Raw genomic sequence first — 16,219 nt, forward strand, 5'->3', positions numbered from 1 at the left:
CTTCTCAAATGTTTAATTTGAGAATAATCTGCAGATTATATCAGATGCATAGATGTATTTATTAATATACAAATGTAAGGGACTATATGAAGAGAATATCATGCAAATGGCTCAGAGCAATCTGTACAGGTATAAAATTAGACTTTTACAGAGAGGAACACTAGTAAAGAGGGAGTTGTGGATATACGAGTAAATAGTGAGTGAGTCTGAGTATGTCTACTTATGGCCTCTGATATATGTGAATAGAAGTTAAGAAAAAAAAGTAAATTTCTACAATAATTAAATATATATATGGAATACTATGAATTTTATGTCCTTGTTCCAGAAAAAGAGGAAATTGATAGTTTTTATGGGGAGAAAGAGTATAACTAAACCAGTGAGCTTGACTAGGAAACTAAATGAACTTCATTTTGGATACTTATAGAACACAAACATTAATACATGCTCTGTCAATGGGTTTCTGTTCTCTGGTTGAAGAAAACAATAGATATAATTTGTATGTTAATAAAGGTAATTGAAAAGTTATAGATTAATGAAATGCTTTCCAAATTGTTTCCAGTCACGATTCTAAAAATGTTTGCAACTAAATGGGAAAAGGTGTCTTGGGATTGATATATATGAATACTAGAATTACAAATAATTACCAGTCCTGGCTTGATCACAGTAGTGTGTGAAGCATGGAGAAAAATTTCAAAGAAATGATGGTTAACAAAGTAGAGGTAGATATAAATAGGAAATTAGATAAATGCAGAATAGATTTGTTACCAAATATTTTTTGATCTGTATTATTTTGTGTTTACTTACTGTTTCAAGGGGGTCAATTTCCCAGTGAAACACAGTTGGGGAGATAATGTGTACATATCCCTTTCAGCATTTCTTGGCACATAGGAAATTTTATATGGAGTGAGAGAAATTGTGGATGAAAATAGAATCATTTGTTGGAAAAGGAAGTAGCTGAAGGGATGAAGTGACAGGGACTTCTGCTGCAAGGAAGAGTATCAGCCTGGAGGAGAGACCCTGTTAGTGCAATTGATTACATGTGTTATTCACCTTGGATGTTTTCAGTAGTGACAATGTCACAAAAATATAATAGTTTATAATGAAATATAGGTCACAAAATAGAGGAGGGTTCTGATGGGGTCAGAAAAATGTACAAGCGTTTTTTATGTGGTATACTGCAGTGGTAGAATGGGATAAAGTGTAATAACATAAAAAGGATGAAAAATAACAATTTTTTTATATAAGATAGGAGCTTATAAATTTGAAGAGAGAGAGATGCAAAAAGGTTTGAATGTATTATGTCCTTGTAAAATGGTTGCTGACTGCCAGAGCAAAGCGGCCATGAAAAGAGAAATCCTGGTTTGGATGCATCACACAAGGCAGGTCCAAGAGAGAAAAGCAAGTATTTGGTTCATATGAGACACCAGCAATGCCTTGTGTTACATGCAGAATTTTGATTCAATTACTGTGTAAGTCTTCATAAAGAATGCATTGCATACACCGTGAATAATATTTGTAAGGTTTGCTTATTTTTATCAAACTCTACAGAAGGATTTACTTGTTACTTTTGTCCTTTGATCCTTAGTTTTATTTTAATATCCTAAAAGGATTATTTCCTTAGGCTCTAATCCTTTGTCAGAGGCTGTGCCATCACATTATTCTTAAATAGGAACTGGAATCAGAAAGTTGGTTTTAATTTTCATTTTTATGAGAGCACAACAGGCTAACATTACTTAGAGTAGAATACTTTCCTAAGAAGGTAATTTTTGTTAGTGAAATCTTAAAAATATGAAATCTTAAAAATATGTTTTAAGTTTACTTTTAAGGGAAACTAACAATGTTTTGAGGATTCAGTGTAAGTTGTATATCTGCTGTAACATGCTTTTTGAGTGTTTCAGACTTAATGGTAAGTCATTGTGATGGCTCTTAGAGTGGAATGAATTTCATGTTTTTTACATTGTACAGTTTTAGGTGATGTACATACCTTAAATATAGTCCTGTATATGTTAGCTAAAGTGATGTGTGTGTTTTACTTTTGGAGTAATTTTCTCCTTTTCAGCTTACATAAGGTATGCTGTTTTCCTAGGCCAGTAGGTGGTTGAGCCAAAAGTAGTCTTGCTTAGTTTGCTTTGAATTTAATCTAAAATAACTTGAAACTGTACATTGCCAAGAAAAATCATAATGCTATTCTGGGGTTGTAATTCTGTAGGAAGCAAAAAATACACAAGGAGAAAATACATACTGCGTCACTGAATTTACTATTGAAAGCATGTTTGAAATAGTCCATTAAAAAGAACCTTATTCAAGACATAGATGTCTTTTCATTTGAAATGGTATAGTATTGGTCTATTCAATTTTTAAAGTGTCTTTTAAAGCTTTAAATAACTTGAAGGCTTTATAGGAGCAAGATGAAGAAAGGTAGTATGGGGTTTTTTGGTGTTTTTTGGACTAGATTAATAATTTTTGCTATAGCAAAATAACTTCAACATTGATGCACATTATTTCTCATTAAGATATTGATGCTACGCTTCAGTCACTTTTTTTAGTTATCATTTTAATCGAGTCTCTTTAGTGTTTCATTTAGTTGTTTTCACTTCGTCATTCAGTGCATTCCATTGCAGCAATGTTGGTTTTTAACCAAATTTTTCCTGTTAATTTGGCAACAAAACTTTTTCCCATTCTTACAATCAGCTGTGGCTTACGTGCGTAGTATGCACAATTTGATTGCCCAATTAAGGCTTGAAGCAGACCTTTATTTTAGGTAAATATTCTGTCTCCCCTTCGTGGAGTCTAAATAAGTTTGTGACATTAACCACATTTTCTGTGCTATACACTCACAATAAATAAATTTTAACTTGAGTTCCTTTCTCATGGTGTTATTTTTCATTCAACTGATGCATTGAACATTATGTATTCCCAATGATTTATGGTAGCCACTACTTACAGACCTATTTTGTTTCATTAGATAATGCTGCAAATTTTGTAGTGACTTTTTATAATAAATCTACAAGATTAAATTAAACCTGAAAAATAGCTTACTGTACGTGATGCTTTCAACTCAGCATTTGCTTTTAATGTTATTTCATTCTTATTCTACAAAACCTTTTCCTCATGTTGGTTTGATGTCTTTAGTAGCTGAAGTAACAAATCAATTTGTAAGGAGTGATAGAGAACTTCTACATTTAAAACCAAAAAGCATTCATTTTAATCAACATCAATGTGCTGTTTATTTCTCATTATTTTGAGAAAATTTTATAGATACCTAGTCTCTTCATCTTCTCTCTCAGGGAGCCAGGAGACCTTTTAAATTTGTGTATGGAAGATTTGCACTGTTAATGTCATGCCAAATTGCTTTATTTCATGGCAGCTAAAAGTTGTGTCTTTACAAGCATACATTGAGGAATGACTGAAGGTTACCAATTTCACTGTGGCATCTGCAGTCCCACACTGATACTGGCATTAAAGCTGGCTTTGATTTACTGTACTGATGGAAGCTGCTGCTAGTACTGAGCTTTGCCTTGCCTAGCACCTGTGACTGGGATTTCTGTGGTTGCTAGCTGGGCTCTTGTAAATGGGACATGATTTACCTGAGGGATCAGGTTGAAAAACCCTCTTAACTGTGAGTAGTGATGAAATGTGTTAAGAAAATTAGCTTGAAAGATTGCTCTAGAGCTGCTGGGAAGAATAGAGGAACACATTCTTTTTCATTCCATATATCCAGGGTAAGCCTTTTGAAAGAGATAGAGATTTTTTTTTTACATTATTTTAGAGAGTAACATTGTAAGAATGTAGTTGACCATTCTCAGGATCACCTAGAAAGGAAACAAGAACTAATCTAAAATTGAAGGAAAAAATTAGCTAATTACCAATATACTATGTAATGTATTTATGCCCTGGAAAATGCAAGTTTATGGGTAAATCTAATCAAATGTAAGACAAGAAATCATGCTAAATCTCAGGGGATAACTAACTACTAAATTAAAATTTGTGGCTTTTTCTGGTAAAATAAAACTAACATATTATTCTTAGATAAAGGACCTTCCCTATATAATTATAACAGAAATTTATAACACTACCAACTGCTATTTAGGTATTTTTCTGTCTCTTGCTTAATAAAATATATTTATTGGTACTGCTCTGCCCCACCTTTTAGGTTTGATGGACTCTTATTTAGATGTTCATTGTCAGATGGTGTTGATAACCATGTTATGATCCATGACAGGTTTGAATTGCTGCATTTGTGGGCTGCTGCTGTGGGTTTTTTTTCCTAACTCAAGGCTCATGCTTTCTGTCTTGGCAGTCTTGAACTTAGTTTACAGTATAAAACATCATAAACAGCTGTAGAAAATTAAACAAGTATAAATATTGACATTACCTCTTGACTTTCTGTCAGGCAGATAGCTGTGGCATATGTCTGCATGTGGAGATCTCAGAAACCTGAGACAAGCTATAAAAAATGAACAGTTTTAAAAATGTGATGATTTTTCCTTTGTTTTGATTTATATAAAGAACTTGTGTGAACTTTGAAATAATGAATCACTGAATGATAAAATGGTTTGGTTGGAAGGAACCTTAAGGATCATCTAGTTCCAGCTGCCCTGCCATGAGCGGGGATGCCACTAGGTCAGGTTGCTCAAAGTTCCATCCAGCCTGGCTTTGAACTCTTCCAGAGAGGGCACATCCAGCGATACTGGGTATCTCATCCCTGGAATGTCAAATACGTTGACATTTTGCATTTCCAGAACAGTATGAAATAAAAGAATTTGTGTGAAAGCTACATTACAGTACAGTGTTGATAGTTAAGTGCTGTTGGAACTCATGTATAATTAGATACACCACATTTGAGATACAGGCTTTTTAATGGTTTTTTTCAGAATGTTCTTCCTATTCATTCAGCTAGTTTAGCATCTCTCCTTTATATTTAACTCTACTGTGACCTAACTTATGAAAAGAACAATGAAATCTTCGGAGATTGATAGAAATCTGATAAAACCTGTGAGGACTTTGTTGCAATTAGCCCAGTGCTGAACTGATACTTCATAAAATTACCAATCACAGCTAAAGCCCATTCGTAATGGGCCTCAAAGGTCATTTATACACAACTCTGCACACTGATGAACTGATTTTTTCCCCATTTTCTTTTCATTAAACATCTTGATGACCCCCAGATCATTGCTATCAGACTTTTTCACCTCATGTTTGACCTTGTTTTCCAAACAGTTATGAATATGTGTGGGTGCAGAGAGGTCCCTGCTCACTCTTTCCACTTAAACTGATTGTCTGGTCTTACTGTACATTTCTTCTCTTCTAATGGGGTGGGCACTCACATGAGGATCTTTCTTCTTCCATTCAGCTTAGGTTTTTTGGAACAATTTGGGAATCTTGTTGAATGCCATTTGAAAATACACATTCACCAAATAAATTACGTAATGATTAGAACTGGTTCTGTCTTGCCTGTGTGTTTATTTACATCTTCAAAGCAACTTTAATAAATTTATGGGGCACAATTTGTCTTTCTAAAAGTAATGTTAGTACTTTTATACTTCGATTACTTTCATCCTTATGTCTGCAGATTTATTTCATCTTATTATTTCTGCCAGTTTGGCTGACACAAATATATTTTTTCCTGGTCTGTAATTGCAGGGTTCCATGCTGTAGACCTTAGAAATAATTCAGTTTACTTTTTAAATTTTCCATTCCTTTGCTACAAAGTCATTATGAGTAAGAGGTTGCACACCTCTGTTAATAATTAAACTATTGCCTTCTTTAACTTCTTTAGAACTGTTGGAAGAATACCGTCTGTTCCTGATGACTTTTTATATCAATTTTGTGGATTTTTGATTGTCTGATCTACTAACACTGTTGATTGAGACAGACCAACATTGCCTCTGGTAAAGAAGATACCTGATTTGTGAGTCTGCTTAAGCTTATATTTTATGAAAAACAGATTGGGAAAAAAGTCAATATTTTGCTTGCAAAGTGCTCTGTAAACAATTCTGTCCCATCTTACCAGTCATAAGTGGATTTTCTTTTTTGTCTCTTTTAAATATATACAAACTACCCCTCTTCTCAAGATAACTTGAGAAATTTTTCAGCATTTTCAGTGCTGTTGAAAACACTGAGCATTTTCAAGGTTAGAGTTATTGTATCTGGAAGTGTGTGCTCCAGACATATTTCCATAACTGGATGAGTTTGGAAGTTACTGCAATTTAGGAAGATTTTGCTCTAGACTTTAAATGGGAACAGAATAAAATAACTAAATGAAATTAAAAAGAAGTTAAGGTGAAAGAAGAATCAAACAGAAAAGAATAATTTGGGAGAAGGTAAATGTGGATGGTATCTCAGAGGAAATACCATGAATTTAGAGATTTGAGAATTCAAAAAAGGGGCTACTTTGAAAACTGAGTCAGAATGGCATATATGTGTCCTTAAAAAAAGATAGAGATGTTACATTGCTGAGAAAGAGGAGGAAAGGGGAGAAGTACTTAAAGAAGACTCTGGATATGCTGTCAGTTAAAATTTGATCTAGATAGATGAGGAAATTTGTTCCTTAGTAGAATATTTTGCCAAGTAGAAAATGAGGTGATTTTGCATTTTTTAAAATGGCATGATGTTTTTTTGTTGAAGTATTACCTTTGGAGCATTTTTTTCTTTTTTTATAGTTTTAATAATAACAACTTGTCAAAATATGTTTGATAGTTTTGAAACAGCAGAGAAGTTTTTCTAAAGTCATGCCTGATTTTTAAATACTTGCAAATAACAGAATATACTGTTAAAATGGCTATAACTCATTTGTTAGAGTGGCAGTCATGATAAAAATAGAGAAGACAGTTAATAAAAGTGAAAAAAATGAAGATGTATTTGTAATTAAATAAAAGCTATTTGTTGATAGTAAAGGAAAATGTTAAGTTTACCAGAGTGACTTTTAAGCTATTTTAATGTCTGAAATGGCACATGAAATGGTAAATATTTCTCTTATAAAAAGCAGCATTTCTTCTGGCTGTTTCAAAGCCAGGATTAATTGCATAGTCTTTCATTCGTGAATTCAGCATAATGTTCTGTGGAAAGTTAAAAGCTTTTTTCTTTGTCTCTGTGACAGAAAGTACTAACGTTGTCAATTGTCATTCTTGAATTTTAATGAAAATACATTTAGCTCAATTGCAGTCCACTATATTTTTACGTATCAGAATTATAATTTCAGATTTATTTTTATTTTTTCCTGCAGAATATAAATGAAGAATGATGCAATATTAATGCTTTCTATGTGCAGCCTTATAAGAATCTTCTTTAAGGAGTTGCAGTAAGACAAACACTGAAAATAGTTTTTCTCTGGTACAATGTGTTGAAGCAGAGGAGCTGGAATTGTCCACCTTTGTACAAGCTAAGAAAATGTTTTCTGTTTTGTGAGTGGAAGCAGCTCTGGAGTGAATTGAACTTCTGAAAATGCGGCCATGGACTGGTTCCTGGCGTTGGATTATGCTCATCCTCTTTGCCTGGGGAACTTTGCTGTTCTATATTGGAGGGCACCTGGTACGAGATAGCGAGCACCCAGATCACTCCAGCCGGGAGCTGTCCAAGATCCTCGCTAAGCTGGAACGGTTAAAGCAGCAAAATGAAGACTTAAGGCGCATGGCAGAATCTCTCAGGTAGGATCTCAAAGTAAATAAAACTACTCAGAAAATGTTTGAAATACGAAATAGCAGAATTTAAGTTGTAAGGGTTGTTTGTGGGAATTTTTGCAAGATTATATTTCACATTTAAAAGTATATATTAATGTTTTAATCTGTGTTCTAAGTAGATGAAAATATATTGCAAAACCTTTAAATAAATAATGTACATTTAGTTCTGGTCTAATGTAATCATTACTTAAGAGGCATTTAATGATGTGGAAGTGTTACTGTCACAATAACAGAGTTCTGTAGGTGATTCACCCCTCAATGCCAACTTCAAACAAGTGCAATTATTATGACATTCATACAAATTAGAACATCTAGTTCTTTATACTTCTGCATGCAGTAATTGGAAGAGCTCATTTTAAAATTGCTGAAAACATTTGTACAGCTTGTTGAAGATAAATGCTGACTTGCTGAAGATGATCTGCAATAGATTGCTGCATTATACAAATTCTTTTATCTAAGTTTTCTTCCTCGCGTTGCTGCTAAACTTGTAGAAACACTTGCAAAACAGTAGGATCATCTCCTTTTTTACAATTACCCTGAAATATTGAAAATATTGAAAATATAAAAGTCATTGAAATATAACAGATTCAAATTACACAGTGGCTAGAAGACAGTAAATGATTTTACTGGTGGCAGGGTACTGTTTGCCACTCAAGAAGGAGGCAGTAGAGGCAGGACATGCTAAATAGAGGCTAAACTATATTTTAGGCAGTCATTATTTTTCTAAATACCTTTCAATATTTTACTAACCTTTAGTGAAATATCTATATTCAGATAAATATTGCATTTTTGGTGAGTAAGGTTTAAGTGATAGCTTATGCTGTTGATAATTTCCCATGCTTTATAAAAAGAAAAACCTCAGTTTATATCTACTTTAAACATGCTGCAGTATTTCAACATTCCTTCTCTATGATTCCATTAATGGTGTCAGGGTGCTGGAATTAGATGCAGAACTGTGTTGACTGGACTCTGCTCAGCTTTTCTGGAATATGTTGTTCAACAATGTTTCTGAGACATTTCCTCAGAGTGTTTGTATATCATAACCACAGGAGGATCTGAAATTCTGGCATGAGAAAGCCTAAATGACTTTAAATAGCAGCTGAACAACCACTCACGTCCAGGTTCAGTAGTCAGTGCTCTCCAGGAGTGAGCCAGCTTGAGACTGGAAGACCTTCAGGCATAGTTTTTTTCTGGAAGTAATCTGAGACTGGTGAATTACTGGGCTTTGAGGGAAATGATGCATGACAATATAGGACCTTTTCATTATTTTTTCTGAGCCAAACCCTTGGTACTGTTTACATAGAAACATCACAAATAGGTTTTAGAAATATCCTGGTCAACCTGTGTTATTAAAGTATTATAATATAAATGTGGTACAGAATTTCAGTATCTCATTTCTTTGTTTGCCAGACAGAATAAGCTGTGTTGAAAATAGCTGTTAGCTTTAAAATTGTCCCGTTTATAGTTTTGTAGCAGTGTGTCTGTTTAAAACGAGGCATTAACCAGCAGTCCATGGATTGAGTATCTGTGTCCTGGAAGAGGTCGCTGCTGCTGTGAGCATATATTATAGAAACAAAACACCTCTTAACTTCAGAAATCCAATTAGACAGAAAAGATTACTTTTGCTCCTGTTTACACCTTAAAGTAAAGATGTAATTTATTTTAGGCTTTACTGATCAAAGACAGAAAGACTGGAACTATTATTTGAATATGATTTAATTGCTAGAATATTTTGATTTGTACTGAATTCTTTAATTACTGATAGTGTCAGTTAAATCTGAGTGGTAAGACAACACTCTCTACATCAATAGAGCTCATAACAGGCATGAGGTAAAAACTTGGTTTTGCTGCCCTTTTCCACTAAGATTTTGTATCTAGAGAACAAATCAGCACATAAATAATTTTGTGTGGTTAAAACAGACAATATATGCAACAAGGCTAAGATAATTCCTGAAATTAGGAATATTCCAAATAAGAACTTAAAAGTTACTTGTGGAGGAGATTATACAGGGTAAGAATGCCTACCTGTAAAATTGGAACAATAGACAAACATCTGATTAACTATACTAGTTAACTGTACTAATGAAAGTATTTTGCACTATTAGATAAAACTTTTGCCTGGCAAAAAGTTCCAAGTTAACAGAATTTACCTTAGTGGGCAAAGAAGTTTTGTGAATGTTAGAAAATTATCCTAATGAATAGTTGTGCTATTAATAATAGCTAGTTAGGGCAGGCAGGAAGGAACAGAAGGCAGGTGTGGTTACAAGAATCAGTAGTTTAGTAAAAGTGTAAGTTGTTTTTTAATTTCCATTTTGAAGTTAGAGAAAATTGGTATTTCGTCTTTAATTGTTAATTAAAGTGGTAAAATGCACTTCAGTACATTTCAATTGCCTGGACTTTCCCATTATAATGGGTTCCTAAGGCTCCTCAGACTTCCTTATAAAAATCTACCTGATAAAAATCTTCTGGGATGGTTGAAAATGGGAGCTGGACTGTGCTTGTTTGCATCTCTTTATGAATGCCACATGCAATGACAAGAAGTGATTTTTCCATCTGAGATTTGAATCCTCCTTTGCTGCCAATTTGTGTGGCAGGGCCTCATCCCCAAAGACAACAACAAAAAAGAAAACCAAAAATCTACCCTATGAAACATACCTTATGTGCACGCACAGCCAACCATTCAAAATTTGACAAAGATCATATCTGTGAAAAGGCTTTATAAAATCTTGCTTAACCCTTTTCTCCTCTGTGATACTTAAATAATATCTGATTTTGTAATTTTCTCCTGATTGCTTCTTTCCACACAAGATGTGTAAGGAATAGAATTAGGGTTTTAGGGCAGGGGTAGGTACTTGTTTGGGTTATTCTGGTTCCTATCCGCTGCAACTGTTTGTATGTTTGATTTCAAAAAATATGTTCTTATGAATTTATGATTTTAAAAATACTTCTTATTTATTACCCATATCGGTTAAGAGTAATTCATATTTTTGCAAGGATTTTTGATGAGCATATTTTTAATACTTATTTTCTAAGATGTATATTTGCAAGACTGCAAGTTGGAGCAGTCACATCTTTTTGTGAATGGCCTGAAATAAAAAATATTCCTTTAGGAACTGAGTACACTTTTGTACTCAGTGCAATTCTGATTACATGAAGTTGCATCAGGTACCACACAGTTCTTATGCTGTATTTAAAAAGCCTTAGGTGAGAAGTTACTGTACTTTTTCTTTTGCCAATATGATGCTTTGTAAAAACCTTGCTTGTGGGCTAGAAAGAGGCACAAATGTATGTTATTGATAGAGAAGATAAATGGAATTAAAGGTATTTTGTAGTGTCTGAGTTTTAAAAATTATGTGCATGAATATTGTAGTAGAGTGAGTTTGGAGAGTTAGCATAGTCTGTATATGATTATAAACAATACTGTGTGAGCAGATCTGGGTTGATTTTAGAAGCATTCTAGGTTTCATTGGTGTAAGATAATAATAAATCTGAGTTTTTTATAGGTTGTTTTTTCACTGTTCTATATGCAGTAGACCTGGAAGAGCCCTTTCAAGGACACTTATTACAGATGTAGTAGGTGTGACTGCAAAACTGGAAATCTTTACTACAATTTTTGTTAAGGGAAACTTGAGAGGGAGTAATAATCAAATCAAAGTATTACATAATCTTGTTTCCTAAAACCAGTAGTTTTACCTGAACCTACTTTCTTGCTTACTATTAGAGTTATGATATGACTTCTAAAGACTGTCTCTGTTGCATATGGCTGATACAAGGCTTTTAGGAATAGGAGAGCTTAAAATTACAACTTTTGTAATGTCCCATTTTCTTGGATGGAAACTGTGAAGCTGCGTATGCCTTCATCCTTGTCCTATGCTTGCTTTATTTTTGCAATACATGAATGCTTCATAATATTCATGTGCTTCTCTATGTATTACTGGGTGGTAGTCGAATTTTTATATTTTAGGGTATTTTGATGGAAGATAAACCTGGCAGTTTAGGAACCAGTAATTTCAGAGTTCTCCTCCAGGGAATAGAAAATCTTGTTAAATGGATTCATACTGTGTTCATGTTATGAATACATCACATTTGGACTATATTTCCCTCCTAGACTCTTTTAAATATTGCATTTTGTAGAACCTGCAATTCTTTTAATAAATATGATAACCTGTTTCTTACTCAGAAATAGGAGTATGTGTTATAAAGCAGAACAGAGGTGGAAAAGGGTAAAATGTCATCAGACACATAAAACCAAACACCTACACATTATTCTAATAGTTCTGAGTGTAGCTTCAGAAAGAAGAGATCAGATTTAATTTTGAAAGAGCACTAGAGTTGCTTTAATGTTGCTGGTGCTGAGGCTGGTGGAGAATCCAAACTCAAGATCAATTAATCATAAGCAACTCTATTAAAGTACTATTGTCAATTACTCTGGACAGTTTTTGGGTCCTTTAAACTTGTAGAAAACATTAAAGGGGCTTGGATAGAAGAATGGCTTTGGCTTGATAAAAATTTAAATACTAAAGTACAGTTTTCTACTACATGTATTTAAAATATCTCAAGTTTGAAGCTGCGGGTATTGCACAGTGTGGGAAGAATGAAGATAATTGAACTAAATGGTGGCCACCTCTGCTCTTTTTACTGGTTTTTTGTGCAATTCTGAGTTAAGGGGGAAGCAAGGTGTGCAGTGGACATAAATCAGTGCTGATCAGGGCTGTGCTGATCTAAATTGGTAAGGGATGCTTGCTCTTTATTTGCAGATAACATTGACTCTTTCTTTCAGTTTTATTTACTGAGGAGGTTTGATCTAAGGAGGATGAAGTGACAGCCTGTATTCTTTTTGTTTGTGTGTGCTAGTGGTCATTAATAATTGAACATGATTCTCTTCTTGGGAAGAGAAAAAAGTGAGAGGGGAAAAGGCAATCATAATGTGGCTTTAGGTAGTTACAATCCTTCTAGTTCTTTACAAAGAACTTGGATATAAATGAAAGAATGAGAAAGTATTTGAGTATGAACTTGTGAAATCTTACATTTTTCCTTTTGCTGATAAATTAGTGTAACTTTTTAGATATCTTGGAAATAGGAAAAGGTTAGAATGGTTTTTGTAATTTATGGATTTTTAAAAACTATTTTTACAATTATTTTACACAGTATGGCAGTTCTTCTAGCTAAATGGAATGTCACTATGATTAATTCTTAAGGGGTTCTTTTTGCCTTCAGAGATCCAGACTAGAGATCCATTGCTTTGTCATTGCCCCTTTGTCATTGCACCTGAAGGTGATGAGAAAGTGGCCTCAGTCCATATGGATTATGTACACGGAATTATTTTTTAAAATTTGGATTACTAACAAAGGACAAAGCAGAAACAGCTTATCTCTACAGCATAATCTTTTTGATGTTTAAAGTTATCCAGTAATATCTTTATTTGTTGAGTTGATTATGGGAAAGATAATTTATATTTGCTATCAGATGGTAGGAAGCAGCATGCAAACATCACACCTTGTAACTACAGAGAATTGAAATAAGCTTTGTTTATTAGCTTGATTGACCACTTAAGTGGCCTATAATGATGTTTATTTTGTTTTCATAACTTAATTACAGTTTTACCATAGTAATAAGTGAAAGATACTCTGTACTAGATGCTTACTGATGTGTTTTTTTTATTACTGCTTAGAACCATCCTAGTTTAGATGAATTTACTTTAAACTCACTTCTCATATTTTAGGGAATAAAATAGTTGTCAGGACTTTGGTAAGAATTCTTTTTCCCATAAGAATTCCTGTTTTTCAGTAGTCATTCTTATTCATGAGTAACATAATTACTAGGATATTCTGCACTAGACGTTACCTGCATGGATGCCATGAGACTAGATAAGGATTTTAATTCAAACACTTTCCCCTCAAATGTTATATCCAGCTCAGCTGAAGTACTTGTAGAGGGTAATAACTGCCAAGCTGTGCTGGTTGCAGAGAAGAATCTTTTCCCTAATTTTGAGACTGGATGAAAGTGAGGAAGACAGCAATGCCAAGTCTGATGAGGTAACAGATGTAGAGACACAACTGAAAAAGAATAAGCTATCTTAGTTTAATCCTAAAAAGATGTGATTTTTGGAAGTCTAAGCAACTAGCTTAGAGAATATGCCCCCCTCCCAGCTCTTTTATCTAACAGTCTAAGTATAATAAAAATTTTTATTGCAGTGTGCCAAAGCAAGATGAATGTTAAATGGCAAAATGGTACTTTTCTTTTTAAGATCTTAATTATATCAAATGCTCAACATTACTGTGCTTCTTTCATATCATCCACAACCATTCTTCTGTAGGATTCTCTAATTGCTACTTTACAGAATTTCCTTATGCTAAGAGGGTGTGTGTACTGTCTCAAGATTTGTTATGGTAATGATTTTCTATCCTTTCACCCTATTGTTTTTCACAGACTCTACCTTTAGTGTATGTGACTTGTACAGAATAAACTGTTCCATTTTTTTCTGGTAATTTTGTGGTTAGTTGTTCTTTCACGACTCAAATTGTGGTACCAAGCTGGCAGATCACAAACACATTTCTATCTGGTGGTTTTAAATTAGTGTAAGAATGTAAATGTTTTTCAATATATTTTTTAAAGGCTTGTTTGTATTGTCTTGTACATGGCAATCCAATACTCTATCTCAGTAGGATATACCACCATACATTTGTTGTAGAAACAAATTTATGAATTGATTGTTGAAACAGATTATATTTAGGAAGTGCACATGCTTAAGATTAGGATATTTTACACAGTTCTGATGTGCTTTTTCCATCATTGCATGAAAAAGCAGATGTACAAGCACTTAATGATAATTCCTTTTTGTTTAACATGGTAGTTTTAGAACACAAATATTTTTTTTCAGTAATTTAATTATCCCTAGTAGGATAGGGATAGGATAGCTTTAGTAGGAAGCTTTAAGACTGCAGAGTTTTTTACTAAATTTCTGTCAGGCTATGTAACTGCTTCTTCCTCCACCTCTCCTGCCCCCTTCTGAAAAACGATGCTGAATGCTGTGCTTCATGTGATGCAGTTTTCTGATGCTCACATTAGGCATTCTCTTCAGCTGTTCCGGGGAAAATGAACTTTTCATCAGTCCCTGAAATTTTATTGGAATTTAGTTATCCAGACCTGAGAGACATTAAAGAAATAACATCTCAGTAGGATATTTAGAATGGTTAATTCCTTTTTTACAGGGAAGGTGCTCCCTCAAACCACTATTTTCTCTATGCCAGAGGCATCTTTTGTCTGTCAAGGACTGTTCCTGTGTATGGTGCTGTGAAACTCTGTCTGTTTGTGTGTGGAGAGAATACCTGTTTCTTTTTATGCTCGTATTCCTTTATGAAGGAAGAATCATCTTCATGTTCTGCAGGAGTTCTGTATTCTTTGCAGTTGTAAAGACTTCCCATTGCACATATTTTTCTTTCTGGGGTCAGCTCTTACATTATAAAATGTGGAATAATTTTTAACCAGAAGGGTAATTTCTCTTGAAATGAAAAGGTTATTTATTTTCCCTGCATTAAATTTGAGGCAAGAAGAAGTTAGCATCTAATTTTTAAATGTTAATAATTTTGCTTTATTAATGTGTGGATTCAAGTTGAGATGATGAACAAACTTCAGTAATGCCCTCAGGGCTGATTTATGGCTCATAGATTTCAGGATATGTGTTTCCATACTTCTCCTGTGTTCACATATCAGAAATTTAACAGATGGATGTTACAATTGCTGGTGGTTTTTTAGGTGATCTACACTTTAGAATACTAGAGTTGTCATAAAAAAACCATGATAGTGGTACATTTAAGACAGTTGGATCTTTTTCTGAGTCCAGGCAATACATGGAAATCATCCTGTGTGGATGTGTAGGAAGACTTAACTGGAGGTCAAGTGCTGGAGCCCTGGTTCTCCTGGAAGATATGGCCAGGGCTCAAGAGCAGAATGGATTTGTTTGTGTGCCAGTCAGGTTAGCAGTTAAACTGCCACAGATATTATTTTCACAAGCAGAACCTTGGATTGTTCTTGTTGGTGAGTGGAAGTCTTGTAAACAACACAGTTTAGGATCAGGACCTTGCAGCTGTGTTGCGCACTGTTTTTCTCCTATGGGATTGTGCTTTTAAAATCTTTATGTTAATGTGTTTAATTTCTTCTGGTTTTAAGGAAATCTGATGAAGGTTTAGCAGTAAAATGGTATGAAATAAAGAATGAGTGGAGAGCTGAATTGTTAATGCAAATAATTTATCAAATCATTATATTTATAAATAATGCAATTTCTTTATTTTCTGTATCCTAGGATACCAGATGGTCCCATTGATCAGGGACCAGCTGCAGGAAAGGTACATGCTTTAGAGGAGCAACTTCTAAAGGCCAAAGAACAGATAGAAAACTATAAGAAACGGACAGGAGATGGTTGGTAGATAATTTTTCTTGTAATTCTAAAACAAGTTTTGATGTTTTAGTATTTCATATCACAGATATATTGGCTTCTTAGCAAATAATTCAGCTACAATTACTGATGCTTTTATGCATTT

At 33.9% G+C, this 16,219-nt stretch overlaps 1 protein-coding gene across 6 annotated transcripts in view; it reads left to right on the forward strand.

Annotated features, from left to right (window-relative positions):
• Positions 1–16,219, forward strand: part of FUT8 (fucosyltransferase 8) — an 81,224-nt gene that overhangs the window by 22,573 nt on the left and 42,432 nt on the right. For 3 of the 6 annotated variants that reach the window (XM_031055732.1, XM_031055731.1, XM_005419471.2), the window contains exons 3-5: positions 5,780–5,911; positions 7,226–7,646; positions 15,982–16,097. In XM_031055732.1, the coding sequence (XP_030911592.1) occupies positions 7,444–7,646; positions 15,982–16,097 (319 nt within the window). In that variant the 5' untranslated portion in view covers positions 5,780–5,911; positions 7,226–7,443. The remainder of the gene's footprint in view (positions 1–5,779; positions 5,912–7,225; positions 7,647–15,981; positions 16,098–16,219) is intronic. The other 3 variants (XM_031055734.1, XM_014306416.2, XM_031055733.1) reach the window with 2 other exon arrangements.

This window comes from Geospiza fortis, unplaced genomic scaffold (genome assembly GCF_000277835.1).
Source record: "Geospiza fortis unplaced genomic scaffold, GeoFor_1.0 scaffold66, whole genome shotgun sequence".
In the NCBI taxonomy this organism is placed as follows: Eukaryota; Metazoa; Chordata; class Aves; order Passeriformes; family Thraupidae; genus Geospiza; species Geospiza fortis.